This window comes from Sebastes fasciatus, chromosome 16 (assembly GCF_043250625.1).
Source record: "Sebastes fasciatus isolate fSebFas1 chromosome 16, fSebFas1.pri, whole genome shotgun sequence".
Classification (NCBI taxonomy): domain Eukaryota; kingdom Metazoa; phylum Chordata; class Actinopteri; order Perciformes; family Sebastidae; genus Sebastes; species Sebastes fasciatus.
In genome coordinates this window covers 2,365,445-2,389,652 of record NC_133810.1, presented here as the reverse complement: position 1 = coordinate 2,389,652, position 24,208 = coordinate 2,365,445, and the positions used below count along the sequence as shown (strand labels likewise).

At 35.4% G+C, this 24,208-nt stretch overlaps 2 protein-coding genes and 1 long non-coding RNA gene across 3 annotated transcripts in view; 1 reads left to right on the top strand and 2 right to left on the bottom strand.

Moving 5' to 3' along the window:
* The window catches only part of LOC141753273 (uncharacterized), a 54,873-nt gene extending 31,259 nt beyond the window's left edge, over window positions 1-23,614 (bottom strand). Inside the window, exon 1 of the long non-coding RNA XR_012590422.1 lies at window positions 23,406-23,614. This is a non-coding gene — a long non-coding RNA (uncharacterized LOC141753273). The remainder of the gene's footprint in view (window positions 1-23,405) is intronic.
* Window positions 460-12,113, bottom strand: kctd7 (potassium channel tetramerization domain containing 7). Its single transcript, XM_074611749.1, has 4 exons — window positions 11,552-12,113; window positions 8,454-8,623; window positions 3,943-4,121; window positions 460-3,307 (listed from the first exon to the last, which is right to left on the bottom strand). Exons 1-4 carry the CDS (start codon window positions 11,927-11,929, stop codon window positions 2,931-2,933), a joined length of 1,104 nt encoding a protein of 367 aa, XP_074467850.1. The 5' UTR covers window positions 11,930-12,113; the 3' UTR covers window positions 460-2,930.
* On the top strand, window positions 13,162-23,907 carry LOC141753270 (uncharacterized). Its single transcript, XM_074611763.1, has 12 exons — window positions 13,162-13,345; window positions 15,597-15,701; window positions 18,516-18,558; window positions 19,305-19,348; window positions 19,625-19,658; window positions 21,091-21,125; window positions 21,237-21,275; window positions 21,373-21,403; window positions 22,589-22,632; window positions 22,729-22,779; window positions 22,866-22,925; window positions 23,713-23,907. The coding sequence occupies exons 2-12, from the start codon at window positions 15,599-15,601 to the stop codon at window positions 23,742-23,744; spliced, it is 516 nt and encodes a 171-aa protein (XP_074467864.1). The 5' UTR covers window positions 13,162-13,345; window positions 15,597-15,598; the 3' UTR covers window positions 23,745-23,907.
* Window positions 23,908-24,208: the final 301 nt, after the last annotated feature.

Here is a 24,208-nt window from a genome sequence, read left to right as displayed (position 1 = left end):
ATTAGGACAATTACCTTTTGTATTACAAGTTTCCTGGCATTTTAAGTTTAAATATGCAAATGAGGCGTTATGTAATGCTAACTTTTGGTCAATTTAGGAGAAATCTACAAATGCAAATAGTACAATAAACACCTAAATGTGTATTTTGGATGTTTTCTTCCCACTAGTCTGAAAGAAGACGTGTTATGGAAGCATGTGGCACACGCGTTTATGTGTATGATTGTGAGTGTAACAGATGAGTAAAGATCTGAGTACTTCTTCTTCCTCCGCTGCTTCTTCTTTCTAACTTCATCTTCAAGCTTGTTGTCTTCAGCGCCGGCCGGCTGACGTTTTGAGGCAATCTATGGTTTGATTTCACTCAGCTGCTCCCTCTCATTATTTCACAGTAAAACCTGTCAAAAAAAAAGTCAAAAAAAGTTCCAGGGGATTTTATAAATAAAAGAAAAGACACGTTGTGAAAGCATTTAACAGTTTTTACTTATCATAAATAATAAAAAATGACATTTCTTTTTCACTGCAAACAAATAATACTGTAGAACTACAGCTTCCTAGAAGCTAACAGAAATAGATAAATAACATTGCAAACATAAACATAGTGTAAACAAAGATTAGCATTGTTGCATCTCTCCTGCATTTATCTGTTAAAAGTACAACAACAAAACAAGTGTTATAAATGAACGGTTGCTTTCTATCCTTCACTTGAGGTAAAATAAAATGATATATTGGTAACAATCACAAAGTGCTTCAACTTCTTTATCAAGTACAGTAGGAAAAATAACATTTGACTTAGCTCTGACTCGGTGAATTTCATAATGTTGGAAAACGTGGAATGGAAGATGACATTAAATAATAATTCTCTCTGTGAAAGTGATTATAATAAATATACATTTTCTAACTAAGAAACAATGGATGAATGTGTAAACAACTGTGTTTCATCTGCTCATTCTGCATTAGTGTGCAACAACTTCAGCTATCTTCGAGTAAAATGTGAAGAACCGACAAAACGGAAACCACCCGGACCTTTCTCACATCTTTAAAAACACGCTCCTCAGGAGGTTGCATAATTAAAATAGACTCTGTTTTATCCAAAAAAAGGAACAGGCTCACAGTTCATCTGCATCCTGAAACAAAACTTAGTCCTAAAAAATACAGATCTGACTTCAGACTTTACCTACTTTACAATATTTCAATATTTACTACAAGGGCATTTCTTTGTTCTGGAAATGTGGCGAGACGGTTGTGGACCCACAATCACATACTGTACCAACCCAGGTTAGGGGCAAAGCTAGGAAAACGTTAATGGGGGAAATTATAAATATAATAAATTAATTGACTTTTAAATGATACAGTTATGAAACCCACTTCTGATGCAACTATCATCTCAGACCTTTGATTTTTTGCACATTTTTGCAGCTTCAGTCCTTCGTCAGCCACAGAACTCCAACTAACAGTCTCTGTAGTTTCACACATGCAAGTTAGAAATAGAACATTTTGATTTGAAGCCTAAAAAAGACACTTTTTAGGGTCGAGGTTACGCACCTTAAAGCAAGACTATGTAGCATTTGAAAGAAGAAATGTCACATCCTTTCTCTTAGAAATTAAAAGTTGTGTGCGTAACCTAAATATGCACTAATTACTTAGTCAATTTACTAACTTCATAACTTGTTACACTACATTTAAGCATTTACAATTAGCCCTTTTTTGTCATTTATGGCCAGTGGCTGCTGTTCGGCAAACATATTGATTAAAATTGAAGCAAATTTGTTCAGTCAGACACGCAACAGGCCGTCCACACCAAGTCTGACTGATACAAAAAGATAAGCTTCAGTTTTAAGTAACAGCAGTGTACAGAAGATGCATAATGTCTGGCCTTTCACGCATAGCTGTGACTTTTAGCAAACTTGCATGTAACTACAGTGACTGTGCTGGACTCTGAGCGCGACCACAACCCGTCTGAAACGCACCTTAAAATATCATAACTTAAGGATAGACCTTTAAATAGTAACTTAAAGGAATAGTTCCCCCCCAAACAGCATACATTTTATACAGTACTCTCCTCCGTCGGCTCTTTTTGGTCCCCCAGAAAAAGTTTTATATATCGAATTGCGTTAAGGAAAGCTTAAAACTTGGATAATGCTGTATAGGAATTTTCAGAAAGTTTTTCAGACGTATTATAACATTTCTTGCCGTCTTTCATTCGGTCTCCTTAACGCCATTCGATAGAAAACTTTTTCTGGGACCACAGAGAGCCTCGAGAGGTGAGTGCTATATACAATTTATATTGTTTTTAAGTGAACTATTCCTTTAAGAATAGACCTTTAAATAGTAACTTGAGTTAAGTTACTATGGTTGAAAGTTTGAAACCTGTTTCACCTCTTTATCATAACTGTTGGTTGTTTTTGATGCACTTGTAACCACAACCGACAGGGATGTCACGAGGTCCTGGAGTACACCTGTACATCACTGCTTCAAGGTGAGACGTTAAACCACTGGAGGTGAGCAAAAACTGGGTTTTCAAGGGGTTACTCTTTAAAGTAGTAGTAGTACTTTGGTATTCACTCTCAGTTTATCAGTTAGATAAAACTAATGCAGTCTAATACAAAGAAATCCTACAATAAATCCTCCTTCAATTTTAGATTTATTGCAGGATTTGTGTATTAAACAGTGTTAGTTTTAGCTAGGTGTACCTAATAAACTGGCAACTAAGTGTAATTTGTAATTTTTCAGTTTGAAAAGAAAGAAGATAAAAATATTTTGGGGTAACAGAATATGTTGAAGCATGATTTAAAGGGTCACATTTTAAGACATCAGCCCAAAATATTGGCGACTTCAATATAAAAACCAATATCGGCCGAGTTGTAGTAAAAAGGGAACATCCATCCTTTTGCTTTTTGGTCCCATCAGCCCCGACTCCCCGTCTCCCTCCAGCTTCACCACCACGTGATCTTGAACTCGTAGATGGGCCTCTTGCAGTAGTAGTGGTTGATAAGGTGCTTGTCGCAGACGCCGATGCACTGCTGCTCGGCGGTGATGCCGCGCTCGGCCAGGTCGCTGACGATGCAGTGCAGCAGGTCGTAAACGTCCGCCACCGCCTCCCAGGGTCCGAAGGAAACGTCCACCTCGCAGTGGTGCTCGAAGAGCTTGGACTCGCTGTCCGAGCGCTCGAAACGCAGAGAGTTAAAAAGGGGACGCTCGTACGGCGTGATGGGCATCTCCTCCTTGTAGACACAGATCTTCAACTTGGCGAACCGCGCCTTCTTCTGCATGGCTCTCAGTTTGGCGATCTCCACAATACGCTCCAGATTGTCTGAAATGAAAACAGTAAAATAAATAACATATTATATATACATGTTTTTATACTGTATGCGTTTGCTTGTTCGTAAATCAAACCTGGCCCTAACTAAATCAGGATATTTAGATATCTATTTTTCTGACTTTAAAAGGATAGTTTGGGTGTTTTTAAATGGGGTTGTATGAGATACATATCCATAGCAGGTGTATTACTTACAGTCGATGGCGGTTCCGGTTCCCCCCTCAATTAAACACTGTTATCTCTGTCAGCAGTTGCACCATTGTTTGCACTGTTAGCACCATTATACCACTGGCTCGCCGTCCGCCATGTTGAGAGGCAATAGAAATGCCCCCAATCTCATACTGAGCTCCTTTAATAGCCCATGTTTTATAATATAATATAACTTACAATATGATTTAGTGATAGTTGATTGTTTATCCATGGGTACACTGCAAACAGGAGCTGCTAATAGATAATACAGCATACTTTTAATGGTGCTAAATTTACCAAAATGTAAACAAATATAGGCTGAAGAAATGGGGCTCAAGCTAACTCACAGACTCCACGGTGTTTTAAATTAATAGTTTCCACCGTTAACATTAACACCCATGCTCATTCTTCAGCATGTGAGGGAGTCAGGCTCCAGGTACCTCTGTAGTAGGGCATCAGATCGAGGAAAGCTTGCCGAACTTTCTCCCCGGTGAGCGGCTGAGTGTCCTCCAGGCTGTCCAGCAGCGGGCCGAGGGCGTAGTACTGAGCCTCTCTGTGCACCGCTCGCACCCGGTCCCTGTGAGGGAGCTCTCCTTCTCGCAGGAAGTTCAGGATGTCCCTTTAAATAGAAACAGGTATCGTCTAGAACACATCCAGTTAAAACTGTATTCCTACCTCATGAATCCTAACTGATGTCAGAGGGCTATTATTTTGTTTTGGGCATGGAGAACAAAACGCTGATGGTTCAACCCGACTGACAATTTAAAGGGCAGAAACAGACAAATGCCTTATTTGTCCTGCATGGTTTGGCTCGACTCAACTCATTTTTTGGTACCAGGTGCTTTTCTCTTTTTCGTTTTCCACTGCAGAGAGTACCCTTTCAGTGTAGGGGGGGATTCTTAGCTGAAGGGCCAAGAATCCCTGAAGGGTCACTGACGATTTTCTGGACTAGAAAAACAAACTGTATTCTCCCCTGTCATGCTCAACACTGTGGGGACATGTCGACTAAATGGAAGTTTGAATCATTTAATTCTTCTTTTTTTGGGGCCAAACCTTTTTAAAATGTAAATAACACATTAGATGTCTGGATTATACTGTTTTTTATCTCTGCTAATGTATCAACACACTTGGCCGGTAAAGTAGATTTTCTGCTTCTCTGCAGCAGAACCTGGAGGGCTCGTGAACATAGCGGATAAAATTAATGCAGAAAAATACTCCTGGAGGAAGAAAAACAAAAGCTGCTGCAGTGTCCAACACAACAGCATCTTGGAAGAAGATTTATTTCTCAGCAAAGACAATAGCATCAAAAACAACGGGGTTGGCTAAAAGCACCGGTGTTAATGTCCCAAATGAAAAGGCTCCTTCTGAGTGTCTGGGTTTTTATTACTTTATAAAGTTGCATATCTTCCCCTGTCTCTTTCTGCTTGCTCCTTGTTTTTAAATCTTTAATCCCCACCCCCTCACAGACACATTCATACACAACTGACCTAACCCCAACACAACTCTTACATAACTCAGACATCTTGACTCAGCTTAGAGTCACATTCATATTTAAAGCTATTTGCTTTTGCTTTTTAGCAACGCTAGCAGCCAACTCTGGTCCAGACTTACAGTAAATATCTAATGAACTTCTGCACAGACGTTCATGTTCCCCAGACGATGACGCCTACCGACTGTGGTGATCCTCTGGCTTTTCCTCGAGCGCCACCACGAGGTTGACGTTCGTGGGTTTTAGTGAAATGTCTCGACAACTATTGCATGGATTGCCATGAAATTTGGTCCAATTGTAATTTCAATTTTACAACCAAATATCTGCTAAATGAATGACATTCCCATCAGCCTCAGCTGTACTTAGTGTTCTTTGTTTTGTCTGTTTGTGCTGCCTCCTCTTAGTGTCCTCCTCTAATGTAATATTATACATTATAGTCTGTTTATCGCTGCACTTCATGTTAATTGTTTTGTGTTGCAGGCTTTATGTTTAAGATAAGAGTGACTTTATTGTCACCTATCTGTATACTAGGGCTGGGATGATTCACCTATCTCCCGATTCCATACTATCACGATACTTGGGTGCCGATTTGGTATGTATTGCAATTTTGAAGTATTCAATATTAAAATTTATTGCGATTTTGATAACTTTTTTTACCACTAGACCATGAAGGGAAAAAGTTGAATCAGACACTTCTAGGGACTTTTACTTTGGAAAATCTCTAAATGAATCCAGTAAAAATGTTTGATTTTCAGCATGTATGTAGTCAGAGATGTCCTGACGTCAAATATATCAGTCATTGTCAGGAATTATTTATTATCCAGCAACCTAAAAATCAAAGAATAAAGACATTTCCCTCACAGATTAGTGGAATTTTCTTTTTAATTTATAAGGAACATGTAATGTTTTATACTTCTGATGAATATAATCAAATCAATCTTATTTCCATAGATGTATTTAGTATATACAGTTCCCTTTGTTAACACCTTATTTGGAAACCAGACGTAGTCCCACGTGTCTACTTCCTCTAACTTCTCCAAGGTGGTCTCTAGCTCTCCAGTCAGCTCTGTTCTCTTTATCCATCCATGGTCAGCTCCATCGGGGCCGTTTCATCGCAGAGAACATAAATGTCAGTATCTGGGTGCTCTACAGTCGTAGCGTCGGCCCATTTGACCACAGAGACGAGAGCGACGGATAGCTCGATCGCCACATTACCGCGATCGATAACGTTTCCTGTCCGTGACAGAGTTAGCATGCAGCCTTAGCCGTGATGTCTAGCTCTGCTTTTCCTGTCAATGTGTGAAACCCAAAGTGTTTCCATCCTTTACTGGATGTGAAATGTTCACCACTTTGGATTTAACATGTGAGGGTGCAGGTCCTATCCACGCTGACCCTCCAACGTTTTCAGCCTTGTCGTTTCGACCGGCTGTGGTTTGTTTTCGTTGACGGATACGGAACGGGTATGACGTCACGTTGCTCAGACTACAACAAGAAAAACGGTAACTTCCTTCTACCTCCACATAGACTCAAATAAAGCAAATATATAAATTCTGGCGTTAAAAAATCTATTTTAAAAATGTTCCCACCCTACTGTATACAGTGCAGTACATAGAGGAACACATTAGTGTTTCTCCTGGTCCAAACAAATAGAATGAATGATGCTAAATTCTTATTGTCTTCTTCTCCTAAATTTCTATCGGTACAGGGCAGGCATATATGTCAGCAAACAAGCACAGAAATAGATATGTAAATCAGTTTACAGCAATAACAGAAGCCAGAGAGACTCATGGATGCCTGTCAGAATATAATGAGCTGCCATCAGCGGCTTAAAAACCACTTCCAGAGTGCAGAGTGTGAACTTTCTTATCCTCCGCTATCTCTCGGTTGCCATTTAAAAACCACACAATCTCTCAAGTGTGTCTCTGCCATTCTCATGAGGATAATACTGCAACCGTATTAAATCAGCCGGATAATAATAATGTTGTCTTCTTTTGTACAAAACAGTTTGGAATCAGCTGATGTTTTTCTGCTTTCCTTCAATAATAACAGATAAAAAGTAGTATAATTCAGACACCAAATGTTTTCATTTGAAATAGTTTTGGCCCCAAAAGAAGAAGAATTAAATGATTCAAACGTCCATTTAGTTGATGTCCACACAGTGTTGCATGATGGGAGAATACTGCTGAACTTGGATGTTGAATTTGTTTTAAAACACTGCAGACCGCCGATTGGTCAGAGAGGATCGTCACTACCGCGCCACGGGACATCCTGCAGAAACCTGCTGTTTTTAAATAGCCAAGCTAACGTCAATAGCGACCGAATGTCAGCCCGCAAAACTACGGTGTACACTAGGGCTGTCCTGAATACCATCTTCTGGGCTTTGAAGCATCGGTGAGAAATATCTAAAGTATTCGAAGCTTGGCGGTGTGGAGCGGCATATCAGGCTTACATGTTCTTCTGTCTGTCTGTCTCCATCTCCCTCGTTTCCGTGCCCGGGACAGCGCCAAACAGTGATATCCATCTGAGAATAACTAACAATAATTCATGTTGTATATGGATCATGAATAATGTTGTTGGATTATTCCTTATTTCATGGGCTATTTTGAGATTTATACTAAATTATTACATACTTATATGTAAAAACAAATTTAAAACAATTACAAAACAAAGCACTCAAATAGTGATTTGGAGGTCAAATACCACGGCAACGGTCGAAGCATTTGGATCAGCCCTGGTGTACACTATGTCATACAATTGACAAAGTGCAGGAGGATTCAGTGAGTTTGGCGTTGATGATGTCACGACAGTTTCACGTGGCGGCGCTATGACGATCAGCTTACGAATCCTGCCAACACTTAGGGGGTACTATCTGCAGTAGAAAATGAAATAAAGAAAATAGGGATGCACCGATACCACTTTTATTCAGACCGAGTACAAGTGCTTACATTTGGGTACTCGCCGATACCGAGTACCGATACGAGTACTACTCTGTGCCAAAAGACCCTCGTTAACAGCCAGCTGCGAGGGAACCTGAAAGATGGTGACGAGAGGTTAACGTCACGCTGCCGTAAAGTGGTATCGGTGCCGTTGTATCGGAGCCGTTTTGCGAGTACGAGTAAATGAGCACAGTATCGGACCCGATACCCCATACTGGTATCCTTAAAAGAAACGCACCTGCTACCAAAAGTGAGTTGAGTCGAGCCGAACCATGCAGTGGAAATGAGGCATTTGTCTCTTTCTGCTCCTTCTGTTGTCAGTCTGGTTGAGCCTACAGCGTTTTGTTCTCCATGTACAAAACAAACCCTTCATACAAAATAACATCTATTAGTAAAGAGGACTTCCTACGACCTAAAAGCATGAAAGACCATTCAGAAATACAGAGTAGTCCTCTCAGACATCTGACCGTACACTAATGTATGTCCCTGGTCTAAAAACAGCTCACACACACGCAGTGCAACTCACCCAAAATGTGTTCCATCCCGATCGATGAAGTAGCGTCCCTCCGCATCACGTGGGATGTAGTGACGCCCGCTGAACATGGCGGCCAACATGGTGTCCTCGTATCGCCGCAGCGTGGACAGGCGGGTGGTGAAGTACGTGCCCCCAACGTTCAGAGAGATGACCTCTGGAAACTAGGAAGATATGGAAATAAAAAGTGAAACTGCAATGTTTGTTACATACCGTAAAAACAAAGTGTTGAATGGATGAAATATGAAGAGATATTCCAGCCATAACACAATATGAATTTCACCAAGAATTTACAGCTCTTATTTAAAACAATTTCTAATTAATATTACTTATTTTGATAGTCAAGAGAAGTGAAAAAAGGGAATATTTTACTACGAACAAATACCTGTTATGTGTTCTTAACTACTGAATATGTTGAATATATTTAATATAATATATAACTCAGAGATGTTCTCCCTGTGAGGACGGAGATTCTTGTGCAAAGATGTATTTAACAAAGCATTGTTTCATTAATGTAATTAAAAAGTTAAAAGGTGTGTTGTCCAAGCACAGATTTGCTTTTTTAATTATTTGTTTATTTTAGGATACACTTTAATTTTGACTATAAATTAGACTGGTTTTAATGCATGTTAAAGACATAAATGAGGCTTTTATATATGCAGAACTGTGGTGGTTAAATTGATTAATTATGAGCCATTATATCCATACCAGCAACTGAAAGATAAATGTCTGATGTATGAAAATAAATGTAAATATAATGATTTGCTTCACATACTGTTTTGAAGGTAATATCTGCCTGTTTTACAATTTTAAACCCATACAAATAAGTCACTTTTGTTCATAAACTTATCAAATCATCCTCCACAGTTTTGCTTTTTTAATTATTTGTTTGTTAATTTTTTTGTTTTAGGTTATGTAGACTTTAATTTTGCCTTTAAAGTAGACTGGTTTATGTTTAATGGACTTTAAAGACTTAAATGAGACAGAACTGTGGTGGCTAAATTTATTAATTATGAGCCATTATATACTGTACATCCATAAAAAAAAATATTAATATTATTATTCTATTTTATTATTCTATTTTTTAATATTTATTATTCTAGTATTATTTTATTATTTAATAATTTATAATAATTATAAATTATTATTATTAGCTTCACAAACTGTTTTTGAGGTAATATCTGCCTGTTTCAGTTTTTCAACCCATAAAAATAAGTAACTTTTGTCATAATCTTATCAAATTCTCCTACTTTTTTATTTGATTAGAACATATTTTTGAAATATTCTGTTGTATATTTGTTTCCTGCTTGTATATGAACTTGTTCTATTGAATAGTATGTACCCACCTACAGTAGTTTATCTTCTAACCTTATTTGTTTACAAGTGGAAGACTTAATTGACCTTAATTTGAGTGGAAGCTGCTGCAGGCAAACCTCTAATTAGAGACTATATTTAAATTTTATGAATATTTATATGGTACTAGTATATTTAAATTTTATGAATATTTATATGGTACTAGTATATTTAAATTTTATGAATATTTATATGGTACTAGTATATTTAAATTTTATGAATATTTATATGGTACTGGTGATATTTGTTTCTATTAAATTTTACCCTGACAATGATCTGAGGACTGAAACGTCGTAATTAAAGTAAGTACAAGTGTTTGACACTGAAATTATAGGATTTGACGGGTGATTTACTATGTAATCACTACTCGTACTACTACTACTACTACTGGTACTGGTACTGCATTACAATATAGGAGTTAGATGAGACATCTCCTGTACATGCACACACACAGAATATGGAAAACTAGGTTAAAAGTAGAATGCTGATTTAATTGTTGTTTAATGTAATGGGACTATAGATCTGTAGATCACTACACCAAACTTCATTTAAAAAAGTGCTAATTTAACACCTCTCTGGATTAATCAACGAGCTGTGAACAGCCCGTCTTTGACTTCACTGCCAGACCACAGAAATAAGAGGATTATTCTCATTAACTCAAATCATGTGACGCACCTGACAGCCAATCATGACGGGGCTCAGGCAGCTTAATGACCTCTGACCCCTGTATAAATAGCCACATACAGCGTGTAATCATTTAGTAGTAGTGATATTATGTTGGTAGAAATTACATTTTTTTATTCTTATTTTATTCTAACGTTTTTATCTATTCTTTTGTTATTATACTGTTTGACTTGCACACACAAAACCAAAGCAAATTCCTATTGTAGACCTCTTACGCCTGGAAATAAACACCATTCTCATTCTGATCATAATTATTATAATTATATGGACACTTCAACAGTGTGTATTTGTACTTTCTCTATTTTTAATAGTTTATTTACTTAGTTTATGTTAAGTAGCTAACACTGTAGTACTTCTACCCTGTAGTATTTCCACTTCTAGTGTAGTATTTCTACACTTTAGTAGTATTACTTCTACACTGTAGTAGTAGTAGTAGTAGTACTTCTACACTCTAGTACTTCTACACTGTAGTAGTAGTAGTACTTCTACACTCTAGTACTTCTACACTGTAGTAGTAGTAGTACTTCTACACTGTAGTAGTAGTAGTAGTAGTACTTCTACACTCTAGTACTTCTACACTGTAGTAGTAGTAGTACTTCTACACTCTAGTACTTCTACACTGTAGTAGTAGTAGTACTTCTACACTCTAGTACTTCTACACTGTAGTAGTAGTAGTACTTCTACACTGTAGTAGTAGTAGTAGTAGTACTTCTACACTGTAGTACCTCTACACTGTAGTAGTAGTAGTAGTAGTACTTCTACACTCTAGTACTTCTACACTGTAGTACCTCTACACTGTAGTAGTAGTAGTATTTCTACACAGTAGTACTTCTACAGTGTAGTAGTAGTAGTACTTCTACACTGTAGTATTTCTACTTTTACTCAATGCCGGACTAGTAATAGAGTACTTCTACACAGTAGTACTTCTACAGAGTAATGTCTGTGTGAAGCTAGATGTGATGACCGTCTAGTTAGCTTGTTAGTGTGCCGGTTTAACGGGATTTCCCCCCGGTAACCTCCCGGTACTCCCCCCGGTATAACGGCCTTCAGCCTACCTCCTGCTCCTGGGTGTTGATGGAGGAGCGGAGCGGCTTGGTGAGGGTGTAGCTGGGTGTAGTGGAGGCCGGTTTCCTGAAGTCCTCCGCGGCCGCGCAGTCCGAGCCGGAGCCGGAGCCGCAGCCGGGCACGGACAACATGGCATCGCCCGGTTTGTCTGGTTCTCCCGCAGCCGAGAACACCACCATCACTCTGGGCAGCGGCAGCGGCAGCGTCCTCCGCTCCTGGATGAACCGGCGGACCCGCGTCGAGGCGCCGCCGCCGCCGGACAGCAGCGGGCTGAAGGACCGAGCCGCCTGGTGCTGCTGCTGCCGGTCGGAACCAGAGCCGTTAGAACCGTTAGAACCGTTAGGACCGCTCGAGCCATTCTGCTGCATGCGCGCGGAGAGCGAGCCAGCTCCCGGGCGGCGGCTCCGTTAATGAGAGCAGGTTAACGGCCGCAGCACGAGCCACAGCACGCGACAGTTCAGTTATAATGACAACAACAACAGAGGGTGGGGCGCGAGCTGCTACAGGCAACACACCCCCGCCTTCACACCGGAAGTAGGGAGATTCCGCCTTCAATAATTAAAACATTAAAAACTACAAGGTCCAGCTCGGCCACGTACCAGTCTCCTCACTTATACGTGCTGTGACGTCATCACGTTATTTACTTCGAGGGGATAAAAAATCCGCTATGAGATGAAAATTAAAATATTAATAATACATCATATAAATACTCGGCAATATGATAAGAACAAATAAGAACAACATTTCTTTCTTAAATTTTATAATTGATTTATTATATATGTATAATATATATATATTATATATATAATATATATATATATTTATTATATATATTTATATTTAATATATATATATTTATATATAATATATATATAAATATATATATATATTATATATATATATATATAAATAAATAAATAAATAAATGTCTTAATATCCTGCTGCCAGTGGTGGGAACTTTTACTCAGGTACTGTACAATTGTACTTTTTACTCCACTACAGTTATTATAAAGCTTTAGTTACTTTTACAGATTCAGATTATTAATAGAAAATATAATATATATATATATAAACATAAATAAATAATGATAAATTGTCAGGGGTCTAGGAGAGTGCACCCTATCATTTAGGGCACTAACATGCATAAAACAAGCACAGGAGTTAAGCCAAAGAATTGAACACAAAGACAGATCAGGGGTCCTTCCAATGCTTCATTTGAAATATTCCTGATCTAATATATACACACATATACTGTATCTCTCTCTCTCTATATATATATATACATACACACACATACTCCAAACTTTAATCAGCCACAAAGTTATCTGAGTCTAAGGCATCAACACGACTAAGGAAAGGTTGCCAAATCAATGAAAACTTAACCTTAATAGTAAAAAGTCAAAGTGAAAGGTTGTTTACCTGTAACAGAGTATTTTTACAGAGAGGTATTTCTACTTTTACTTCAGTAAAAAGTACTTCTTCCACCACTGCATGTAACAACCTCTAAAGAGGAACAAGGTCACTTTAAACACATCATGAATCAGCTCGCTTAGATAATTTAAACACCATAAAGAGTGCAGGCCGTTGACCCAGAGTGATGTTTTTGTGCCCACTCTTCAGTCAGACCACACACACACACACACAGATTGTAGATAGATGTGTAGCTTGGAGGAGATCTTTTACGTCTCGAGCTTGACGGATGTGGCCTGTGAGGTGTTGAAAGAGGAAGCACAGCTTGAGCTTCTGCTATTGTCTGAAGAATGAAGGCAGCCGGACCACTGAAGGTAAAACACATTATCAGATAAGAAATCTGTCTGTTAAGTGAGTTAAAAAACATCATATTAACGTTTAATATTATCTTTAAAATGTGTTTGTGTTTGACCTGAAGTAGGACTCATAGTTCTTGTGTTCAGTAATGCACATCTGGATGGAGGTGGACAAATGTACCTCTTAAATGTGATGAAAGGGAAATTAAAAAGGACACAGTGATGACTTTAAAAGAGAGTTTTTATAGAAGTTGTATGTTTTCCCCTGGGAAATAAGGAATGGTAGGTAACTAAGTACATTTACTCAAGTATTTGAACGTTACTTGAGTAATTTTAAGCAACTTTACTACATTTCAGAGAGACATATTGCACTTTTTACTCCATTACGTTTATCTGACAGCTTTAGTTACTTTGCAGACTAATATTTTACGTACAAAACATACAATGAACTTATAAAATATGTTAATAAAGCATCATGTTTTATAAGTTCATCATATGTTTTTATATGTAGAATATATATTAAAATACTCAACAGTATATATATAAAATAGTTCATATACTTGTACTTGTGATGGAGTATTTTCCCAGTCGGGTACTGCTGCTTTTACTTAAGTAAAGTATCTGAATACTTCTTCCATCCAAGCTAGTAATATATTATCTTTCACAGGCAGTATAAGTATACGTTGTATTCACACAGTTGCAGTTATGTTACTGCTACTACTACTTATTAATTACATGCGAAACATGTAACCAACTCATAAAAAAACATTTTGGTGCCGATACCTGGATGTACTTTGTAATGGAAATTCAATTAATATTCCGAGATGAGTCCTAATGAACGTTTAAACAAGGATCTCGAACAGATGAAATGTCTTTGTTGTATTTTATTCTTGCAAGAAGAGGCACTGGTTATACAGAGTCACACAAAGTCTGCAGAAGAGTTGCACTGCAGGAGATTATTACAATGTGACTATATAGAAATCTACAACAGGGACTGTGCGAAAAGGAGTTGTTTAACTCAGACAGTGTCCCAGTTAAAGTCACCACTCAGTACTTTCCCACCACATGAGACGAAGAGCACACAGACAGTAACTTTCCACTGTTGCATAATGGCACATCATTACATACAGTGTAAACATGTTGTACATATACATATATCAATCAGTGGAGGAGTGACGTCTCGTCTCATCTTATCAAAGCTCACCAAAGTTAGGTGAAGTTCTATCGTATCTCATCTCATCTCATTTTATCAAAGTTCACTGAAGTTCTATCGTATCGTATCGTATCGTATCTCATCTCATCTTATCTTATCAAAGTTTGCTAGAGTTCTATCGTATCGTATCTCATCTCATCTTATCTTATCTTATCAAAGTTTGCTAGAGTTCGGTGAAGTTTTATCGTATTGTATCGTATCACCAAAGTTTGGTAAAATTCCCTCCCAAGTTCTATCATATCATATGGTATTGCATGGTATCTTATATTTTATGGTATCATATCTCATCTAATCTTATCAAAGTTCACCAAACTTCGGTGAAGTTCTATCGTATCGAATCGTATCGTATCGAATCGAATCGAATCGAATCGAATCGAATCGAATCGAATCGAATTGTATCGTATCGAATCGAATCGAATCGTATCGTATCGTATCGAATTGTATCGTATCGTATCGTATCGTATCGTATCGAATTGTATCGTATCGTATTTCATCTTATCTTCTTTTATCTTATCAAAGTTCACTAAAGTTTGGTGAAGTTCTATCGTATCGTATCTTATTTTATCTTATCAAAGTTCACCAAACTTCGGTGAACTTCGCCCCGCCCCGAGGTTCTATCGTATCGTATCGTATCGTATCGTATCGTATCATATCGTATCGTATCGTGTCGTGTCGTATCGTATCGTATCGTATCGTATTGTACGTTGTATTGTATATTATCTTTTCAAAATTCAGCGGAGTCCGGTGAACTTTGCCCTTGAGAGTGAATCCATTGACTTCACTGCAAACTCTCACCGTTTTGAATACCGATGTGACTCGGCCTTTATACGTACTTCGTAACCTTCCACTACTGATGCTTCAGTGTACTGTACTGTAGGCATGATGAGTCTCAAAAGTTTCAGTTTTAGTTTTAGTTTTGGTCAACCACATCCTGTGGGCCGCTCTGCGTTGTTAACAGGAAACCAGCAGCGTCTCCAACCATGACAGCGTGAACAACCAGCCAACGTCAGTCAGTCCACATTCAGGTCACATCAGAGCTGTTTGTGTGTCTTCTAGGTATGATAGGAGACTCCAGTCTGCTGGCTGCCATCCTGACTGTTGGCTCAGTGGTGTCACTGAGTCTGCTGGCTGCTCTCTGCCTGCGATGCAAGAAGAAATCCAGTAAGTGTGTTTAATCAGAGGCCGGACCAGAGTGTGTGATCTGTGTGTGATATCTGTGTGTTATTATCTGTGCATGAAGAACAACTCAATCTGTGTCAGATGTCGACGGTTTCAACTTCATTCAAAGGCACATTTTGCAGAAGCAACTTTTCACACTAACCTTTTTTTACTACTGCTTTTTTAAAAGTATGAAGGTCCTCTGATTATTATCAGCAGTGTGTTGAATGTGCTGCTACTGACTGTGATGCCTTCAGGTGCAGACGTAACTGAGTACATTTAATTAGTGCTGGGCGATAATTTAATATGATAATTTAGAGATAAGATAAGATCAGATATTCCTTTATTAGTCCCACAGTGGGGAAATTTGCAGTGTACAGCAGCAAAGGGAATAGTGCAAAAAACAAGATGCATCAGCTAAACAAAGTGTAACAAAATATGAACCATTTAAATAGAAGGAAATATAAAAATAGGAGCAGTATACACAGTATTGACAATAAACAGACTATTAACAAAAGTGCACAAGTGGAAAAATTATATTGCGCAGCGAGAATTAAATAAAATTCCACCTGAAAATATTGCACAGTATGAATTAGTTAACTGTTATTGTGATCTTATCGTCTTTCTATCGTGATAAAATCATATATTGAGACATCATGATAATACACAATTACGTCGTCTTAATTGATAATAATAATAATAACCACATTTGCACGTCTTGATACTAATATTTGTACATATTTTGTTTTTTTATATTCTCAATTTCTTATTTCAACTTATATTTCTTTACATATATTTTGTTTATATTGTAGCATTATTTTTATTTTCTTACATTTCTTATGTTTATACAAGAGCAACTGTAACGCCTGTAAACACAGTCAGTCTATAGCTGGAAATATTTATTAATTTCTTTCTCTATAATTTCACTTTTGCACTAAAGTTCTTAATTAAATGAGAAAATACTTTTCATTTTTTCAAGTATTTAATTCACACAGGAGTAAACAACAATAGGCTTGACCATGTGGGTATTTCATATAAACTATTTATTAATCGAAATACCAGAAAACATTCTATATCGTTATCAAGATATGAAAATGTCCTATATTGGGATAGTAGTTTTTTTGGCCATATCGCCCTAAATGTACTTTATACTTTTACTCCACTACATAAACAAAGACACATACTCAATGTCCCCCTGCTCTACTATTGCATATTATATCATTAGATTATTATTACTGATGCATTAATGTATTAAAGCAGGGTTTTACTATCGTAGTTCGTTGAGCTGAAGCTCATTCTGAACTATTCACTAATGATTATTTTCATTATAGAATAATCTGCTGATTATTTTCTACATTAATTGATTGATTATTTGTAAAAAATAGTGAGAAAAGTCATCACAATGAACTTAAAAGTGACACCTTTACAATGTTTGTTTAGCCCAACAAACAGTCCAAGACCTCAACATTATTATTACTAATACATTAATATTATTAAAAAAAAAATTAAAATAAAAAGCAGCAAATCTGGAAACATGAAATGTTTGTATATTAAAAAAAATAAAATAATTCTTATCAAAATAGACGCCAATCAATTCTCTGTCAACTTACAGAAATAATTAAAGGTCCCATATCGTGCTCATTTTCAGGTCCATACTTGCATTTTGTGTTTCTAATAGAACATGTTTACATGCTGTAATGTTAAAAAAAAACACCCTTTATATTCCTCATACAGTCTGTTTGAATATACCTGTATTCACCCTCTGACTGAAACGCTCCGTTTTAGTGCATTTCAATGGAATTGCAACGGAATTGCGTTGCTAGGCAACAGTTTGGGTCCATTCCTGTCAGTTGATGTCATTCACATACACTGCAACAGGAAATAAACTGGGACACATTTAGAATGTTTAAAACCATGAAATGGTCTAAATATTGTATATTTGTGGCATCACTAATGGACAGAAATAGAAAAACGGCTTGTTTCAAGCTCACAGTTTCTGAATACGGGCTGTGTGTATTTCTCCGTATATTGAGTGTTTTGATAGTTTAACAGTATTTATATAGCACTTAAACCTGCTTTATAATATAAAAGACATTTTACAATATGGGACCTTTAACTAATAACTAATTGATTAATCTACTAATCATTACAACTGTACTTTTATAAACTATTAGGAGTTTTATTTATAACAAAACATCCTATTTTATAAACTGTTCATGTGTTTTGTGAGCATATATTTTAATTTATAAAAGCTGTCAGATAAATGTAGTGGAGTAAAAGTATAGAGTAGCATGAAAAGAAAATACTATAATAAAGTACAAGAACCTCAAATTTATATTTAAGTACAGTACTTGAGTAAATGTATTTAGTTCGATCCTCGACTGTAAGTCATGATTTATTCTTTGGTCTGTTTCCGTTGCACTTTGTCACGTTTTGTTGTTATTGATGCAACAACTTTTTCCACTTCAGCCCCCAACTTTTTTTGAGTTGTTTTGATTTTTATGTCAAGCATTTCCACTGAGGTTTCTTTTTATATGCAAATTAAAAACGCACATAAAAGCATCAGAATGGAAACACACTGACTGTATAGTGCTGATGATGTGACGAGCACGGCGAGGCCCCGAGGCGCTGCTCAACAACAGCCACACATACTTTCCACTTTCTAATTTTAGCTCTTTTAACTGGTTTAAATGCCGTCGGCAACATCAGTCCTGTTTGTTTACAGTAACCGCACACATCTGTCTTCATATATACGCAGCTTAGTTCAAAGTGTTGAATAATACTGTGGGTTAAAACATGCTTTATGTTTCTTTGCAGTTATCATACACGAGGAGCATCAAGTATACGACCCACAGACGTTGTGAGTGCTCAGTTATTTGTTCCACATTCTCAACTCATGTTGGCTGAAGTGAAATTATTATCTGTTGTAAACATCCGTCACAGTTAACATGGATTTATTAACCCATTTGTGCCGGCAACTGAAGTGTTCTCTGGGTTTGCCGAAGCACAACATGTGAAGAAATGTTCAAAATCTGTCAAAACGTTTGGATGGAAAGTGAGTTTTTCTTATCATACTATATCTAGTATTTGGGCACATGATGGGACTACTGTTTTTTATATATATATATATATATATATATATACATATGTATATATATATATATATATATATTCCATTATATTTTAGGAGAAAACAGTCGTCCCTTGTGCCCAAATACTAGATATATATTTATATATTTTTTTTATATATATTTATATATATATATATATTATTTATATATTTTTTATTTATATTTATATTTTTTTTATTTATATATTTATTTATTTATATATTTATATATGTATATGTTTATATATATATATTTACGACTTAATATATTTATAAGTATTAATATATTTAATACTATATATATATATATATTTGGGCACATGATGGGACTACTGTTTTTATATATATATATATATATATCATCAACAGTCTTAAACTCATATCAGTCCCATGGAAATACTGTAGTAAATTGCTTAATTTTAAGTTTTGTTAAAATTCATATTTTATTATTATTATTATTATTAATTTGTTTATAATATATATGTATTTCTTGACAGCCAACGTGGGGGAAGTAGGTTTGCTGTGACGCAATCAAAAACAGGTAAGTGATCATTTATTTCTATTCATTATTCACTTTTAATCAGCATCTTTAACGAGTGGAGGAACTAAGTACATTTACTCAAGTGAAACCTGCATGGTGATATAACCTGCCACTCTGTTGGTTTTAAAGCATTGCATTTGGTGAAGTGGCAGGACTTTTACTTGTTGTGGAGTATTTTCACAGAGTGGTATTTGTACTTTTACTTCAGTAAATGATCTGAACACTTCTTCCACCTCTGTATTTAACTTGACGCCTTTCTGCTGTTTTATTTTTCAGTCACCAGAGCCAATCAGATCATTTCAACCACACTGTAAGTATATTATTATTATACAATATATCTCATTTTATCACAGAAACATAACTAGTATTATTCTGTGGCACATCGTGTAATCACACCACAAGCCACTCATTTCTTTAACACATTAACAGGTTCAGTCTTAAAGCTAGAGTGAAGATCCTGGTATCATATGAAACTAAAAAAACCTGATGAATCCATCGGTACCAACCAGGTCATACTAGCTGGTCATGAAGGAGGTTAAATAACGCTCCAAACTTACTCTAAATTTTGGTGAGGAACAACTGTCATGTCCATTTTCAAAGGGGTCCCTTGACCTCTGACCTCCAGATCAGTGAATGTGTGAGGGCTTTCGTCCAAAAGAAATGTCAGGAAAACGTCCAATAAATAGTCAGAAAAAAGTCAGAAAAATGTCTGAATTTTATTTTTTAAATAGTCTGAAAAAATTTCTGAAAAAGGTCAGAATTTCTTTTAAAAATGTACAAAAAAAAGTCAGAAAAAAAGTTAAATAAAAGTCAGAAAAATTTGCCATGTTAATATTTTTCTGACTTTTTTTCGAACATTGTTTTGACTTTTCTTCGGACAGTTGTCGGAGATTTGTCTGACATTTCTTGGATATTTGTCGTACTTTTTTCGGAAATATATTTTTTTTTAACTTTTTCATACATTTTGTTTTACTTTTTCATACATTTTGTTTTACTTTTTCATACATTTTGTTTTACTTTTTCATACATTTTGTTTTACTTTTTCATACATTTTGTTTTACTTTTTCATACATTTTGTTTTACTTTTTCATACATTTCTCGAACATTTTTTAGAGTTTTTTTCTGACATTTTTTTTTAACTTTTTTTCGGACATGCTAAGTCTTTATGCTAAATGCAGTACCTTTGAGGGTTTCTGGACAATATCTGTCATTGTTTTGTGTTATTAATTGATTTCCAATAATAAATATATTCAAACATTTGCATAAAGCAAGCATATAATTGTCCCACTCCCATGTTGATAAGAGTATTAAATACTTGACAAATCTCCCTTTAAGGTACATTTTGAACAGATAAAAAATGTGTGAATAATCACGATTATATATTTTATTGGATTGACAGCCCTACTAATAACATTTCTTTAGGGATTCTGCTTTTTCTTTTCTTTCTTTCCAAGCGTGCGATGAAAAGATCGATATCAATCTCACGTCTGTACAGAGCCGTGGTTAGCCTAGCTTAGCATAAAGACTGGGAACAAAGGGAAACTGCTAGCCTGGCTCGATTCAACCTAAAAAAAGAACACCTCCAAAACCTAAAAAATCTCCCTAATTAACAAGTTTTATCTCCTTCGTTTAACACGTACACTAACAGAAATATATAAACAACACTTTTAGTGGGACACATATATGACACATAATCCAAAAATAAACTCAAAGGTTTGACTTCTGATTTATCTGTTTTTCAGTGAATCACAAGAGGAATTTGAGGAGTATTCAAACGGTGAGCTCGGCGTGTTTTTTTATTCTAATGTCAAAGATTTCAAATAAATAAATGGCTCTTATTTCTACATTAATCTGTAAGATGTTTACACTTAAATGTAATGTGTTACAGCTGCAATAGATGATTCAGACTATCAGAATGTCTCACAGGGTAAGAACACATAACACATAATAAACACAATAAATACATTTATCTATCTAGTGTTTGTAATTGTTCACGTATATTTATCATTACTGTGTTGCTGCAGCTCACACAGGAAGTCAGGAACACACATACGTGTAAGTATAAAGCTCCTTTTTATATTATTTCTGCATTTAAAAAAATATATTAAAAAGCAATTAATGGAAACATTCAGGTTATTTTTATGCAAATATTTCTGCGTTCAGAAGTGGAGAGTCTTTTCTTAATGTTGATTTAACTCATGTATATTTTTTTAATTTATATTTTATTTTAAAATATAACCAGAATTTGATCATTTGTCATAAAAATTAATATGAGTCTGCAGTCCAGACGTTTTTTTAATTCGAAAAAAGTAGAATAGAAAATACTTTCCACTCGGGAGGAATGTATATTAAGTATGTTTACGCAAGTACTGTATTTAAGTACAATTTAAGGTACTTTTTATGCCACTTTATACTTCTACTCCACTACATTTTGGAAGGAAATATTGTACTTTTTGATTTACTATATTTATTTTAAAGCTTTAGTTACTTTGCAGATTCAGATTCTTAATATTGTTATTATATTAAATATAATAAATCTCAAAATATAAATAAACGAATTAATTATGATGTGTTCTTGTTGATTAAACTACCAATCAGTATATAAATAATATATTATATATTATAAATAATATATAAATTATATATAATATATATATATATTTAAAATATATAATTTATATATATTTAATATATAAAATTTTATATATAATATATATGATATTTATTATATATATTATATATTATATATATATATACATTTATTATATATAATATTTATATATATATAATATTATATATATATAAATATGTAAGATTTTGAATGCAGGACTTTAACACAGTATTTTTACACTGTAGTATTACTACTTTTACTTAAGTAAAATATCTTAAGTACCTCTTTCCTCTGTTTTGGTCTAATGGCCAAAATTTGTGGATTTTTTCTGTGAAGAAGATAAATAATTTTAGTAGCAATGATCATTTAAGACTGGGATCAGATTCCTTTAATTATTATGTAATTTACAAATTAAAAAAACGTGTATTTAGTGTTAATTTACTCTTTTATATAAATTAGTTTTGTCCCTACACTTCGCCGAACCATAGAGGTAGCATCCTCTGGAGCTCAGGCCTTGAAGAGTTTAGGATGCGTCTAATAAATGAACCTTTAATATATAAACATTTATATATTTTCACACAGAACAAAAGGTTAAAAACATATTGTCATATTTGTGTATTGTTTTATAGAGCTCCACTCCCGATCACCGTGTATCAAAATCAAAATGAAACTGGTGAGCGTCTGAACTTTAAACTACATCTAATAAAATACTAAATATGTTCATCACCAGTTTTAACATTCATTACATGCTCTCTTTATGTGTTTATAGGTGATCAGACTCCAGATGTCTACGCTAACATCGACACACCATTTAACAACGGTGAGTTCAGGTATTGAACCAAAACACTGAAGCTGAGATTAACAAATAAAATATAACAAATAATCAGATGTTGTTTCACCAAACAGACGACGACGACTACGAGAACGCGGAGTTTCTAGAACAAGTTGTGCAGGAGCAAGAAGACGGTAAATGCAATAAATAATATTTATTTATTAAGTACAGTATATTCTATAGTTTTATTTATTTTAATCCATTATTACATCAGAAAATAATTCATCTGTAAATATTTTGAAACTGATTAATGTTTTAGATCATCTTTTAACCCTAAAAAAAAAAGTTGCTCTGGTGTGTTTAAAGGACATAAAATATAAATAATAAAATAACTATTCCTTTAACCCAGAGGTCAGAGGTCAGCAACCTGCGTCTCTTTAGCTCCTCTCCAGTGGCTCCCTGAGCCCTTCCATAAGAATGGAAATGAATAACTGTTTTTTGTTTACATTTACATTTTTATTTCTCATTGTTGTAGGTCTATGGTATGACGGAGTATTAGGGCCACATTGAGGAAAAAAATAAATCGGAGATTTCGAGAATAAAGTCATAATATTATAAACTTTTACGACTTTTTTTCTCGTAAAGTTATGACTTTATTCTCGTAATATTGCAACTTTTTTTCGTTATATTTCTGACTTTATTGTGTAAATCTCAGATGTTTTTCCCTCAATGTGGCCCTAATACTCCGTAGTACATTGTCTCTTTGGCCCTCACTGCATTAGACTTATATACTTAGACTATAAACTGTGTTACCTTCATCACAATGATCACATGTTTTGCAGCTCCAGACAGATTTATTTTTTTGCCTAAAATGTCTCTAGATAGTAAAGCTTGCTGACCTCTGTGTTAGGTCATTTAAAGGACATAAAATATAAATAATATTAAAATAACTATCCCTTCATCCTCCTTCTCTTGTAACAGATGAGCCGGATTATGTGAATGAAAACGGCTGATTCAGCAGAAGACATCCTACTGCCCTCTGAACTTCCTGTTGTGTTGCACTGAACGTTGTTTGTTTTTATTCCTGCTGTGTTTCATGTGCTGATGTGAACAGCTGTGAGGTGTTTCATGTGCTGATGTGAACAGCTGTGTGAATAAAGTGATCATGGACCTTGACTGTGTGTGAAAGCTGAGGATGCCATCTAGTGGTGATGAATCCAATAACAAACAGAATACAACTAATACATAGAAGAGACGTTCTGCTGTTTCTCATTGGTGTTACTGAATGTCAAAATGGAAAATGTTGAAGAATTTGTTGTGAACTTTGAGTATTAAATGACATTTAGGACTTTACTATTCATATTTAATAACATTTCTGTGACCAAAGATTCTAAATAATGAAGTGAATAGATTCAAGAAAACTCCAGAAGTCTCTAAAGCCGGTTCAAAGTGGAATAAAAACACTCAGATTTGTACT

What these genes read in the sequence shown, in the direction of transcription:
- kctd7 (XM_074611749.1), bottom strand. Translation starts at nt 11,929, where the DNA reads ATGCAGCAGAATGGCTCGAGCGGTCCTAACGGTTCTAACGGTTCTAAC. An exon ending in CGGGATGGAACACATTTTGG is followed by an intron (nt 4,122 to 8,453) that starts GTGAGTTGCACT and finishes TTCTATTTAAAG; the next exon opens with GGACATCCTGAACTTCCTGC. An exon ending in TCTGATGCCCTACTACAGAG is followed by an intron (nt 3,308 to 3,942) that starts GTACCTGGAGCC and finishes TTTTCATTTCAG; the next exon opens with ACAATCTGGAGCGTATTGTG.
- LOC141753270 (XM_074611763.1), top strand. Translation starts at nt 15,599, where the DNA reads ATGATAGGAGACTCCAGTCTGCTGGCTGCCATCCTGACTGTTGGCTCA. An exon ending in GTATACGACCCACAGACGTT is followed by an intron (nt 18,559 to 19,304) that starts GTGAGTGCTCAG and finishes ATTTCTTGACAG; the next exon opens with CCAACGTGGGGGAAGTAGGT. An exon ending in TGTGACGCAATCAAAAACAG is followed by an intron (nt 19,349 to 19,624) that starts GTAAGTGATCAT and finishes TTTATTTTTCAG; the next exon opens with TCACCAGAGCCAATCAGATC.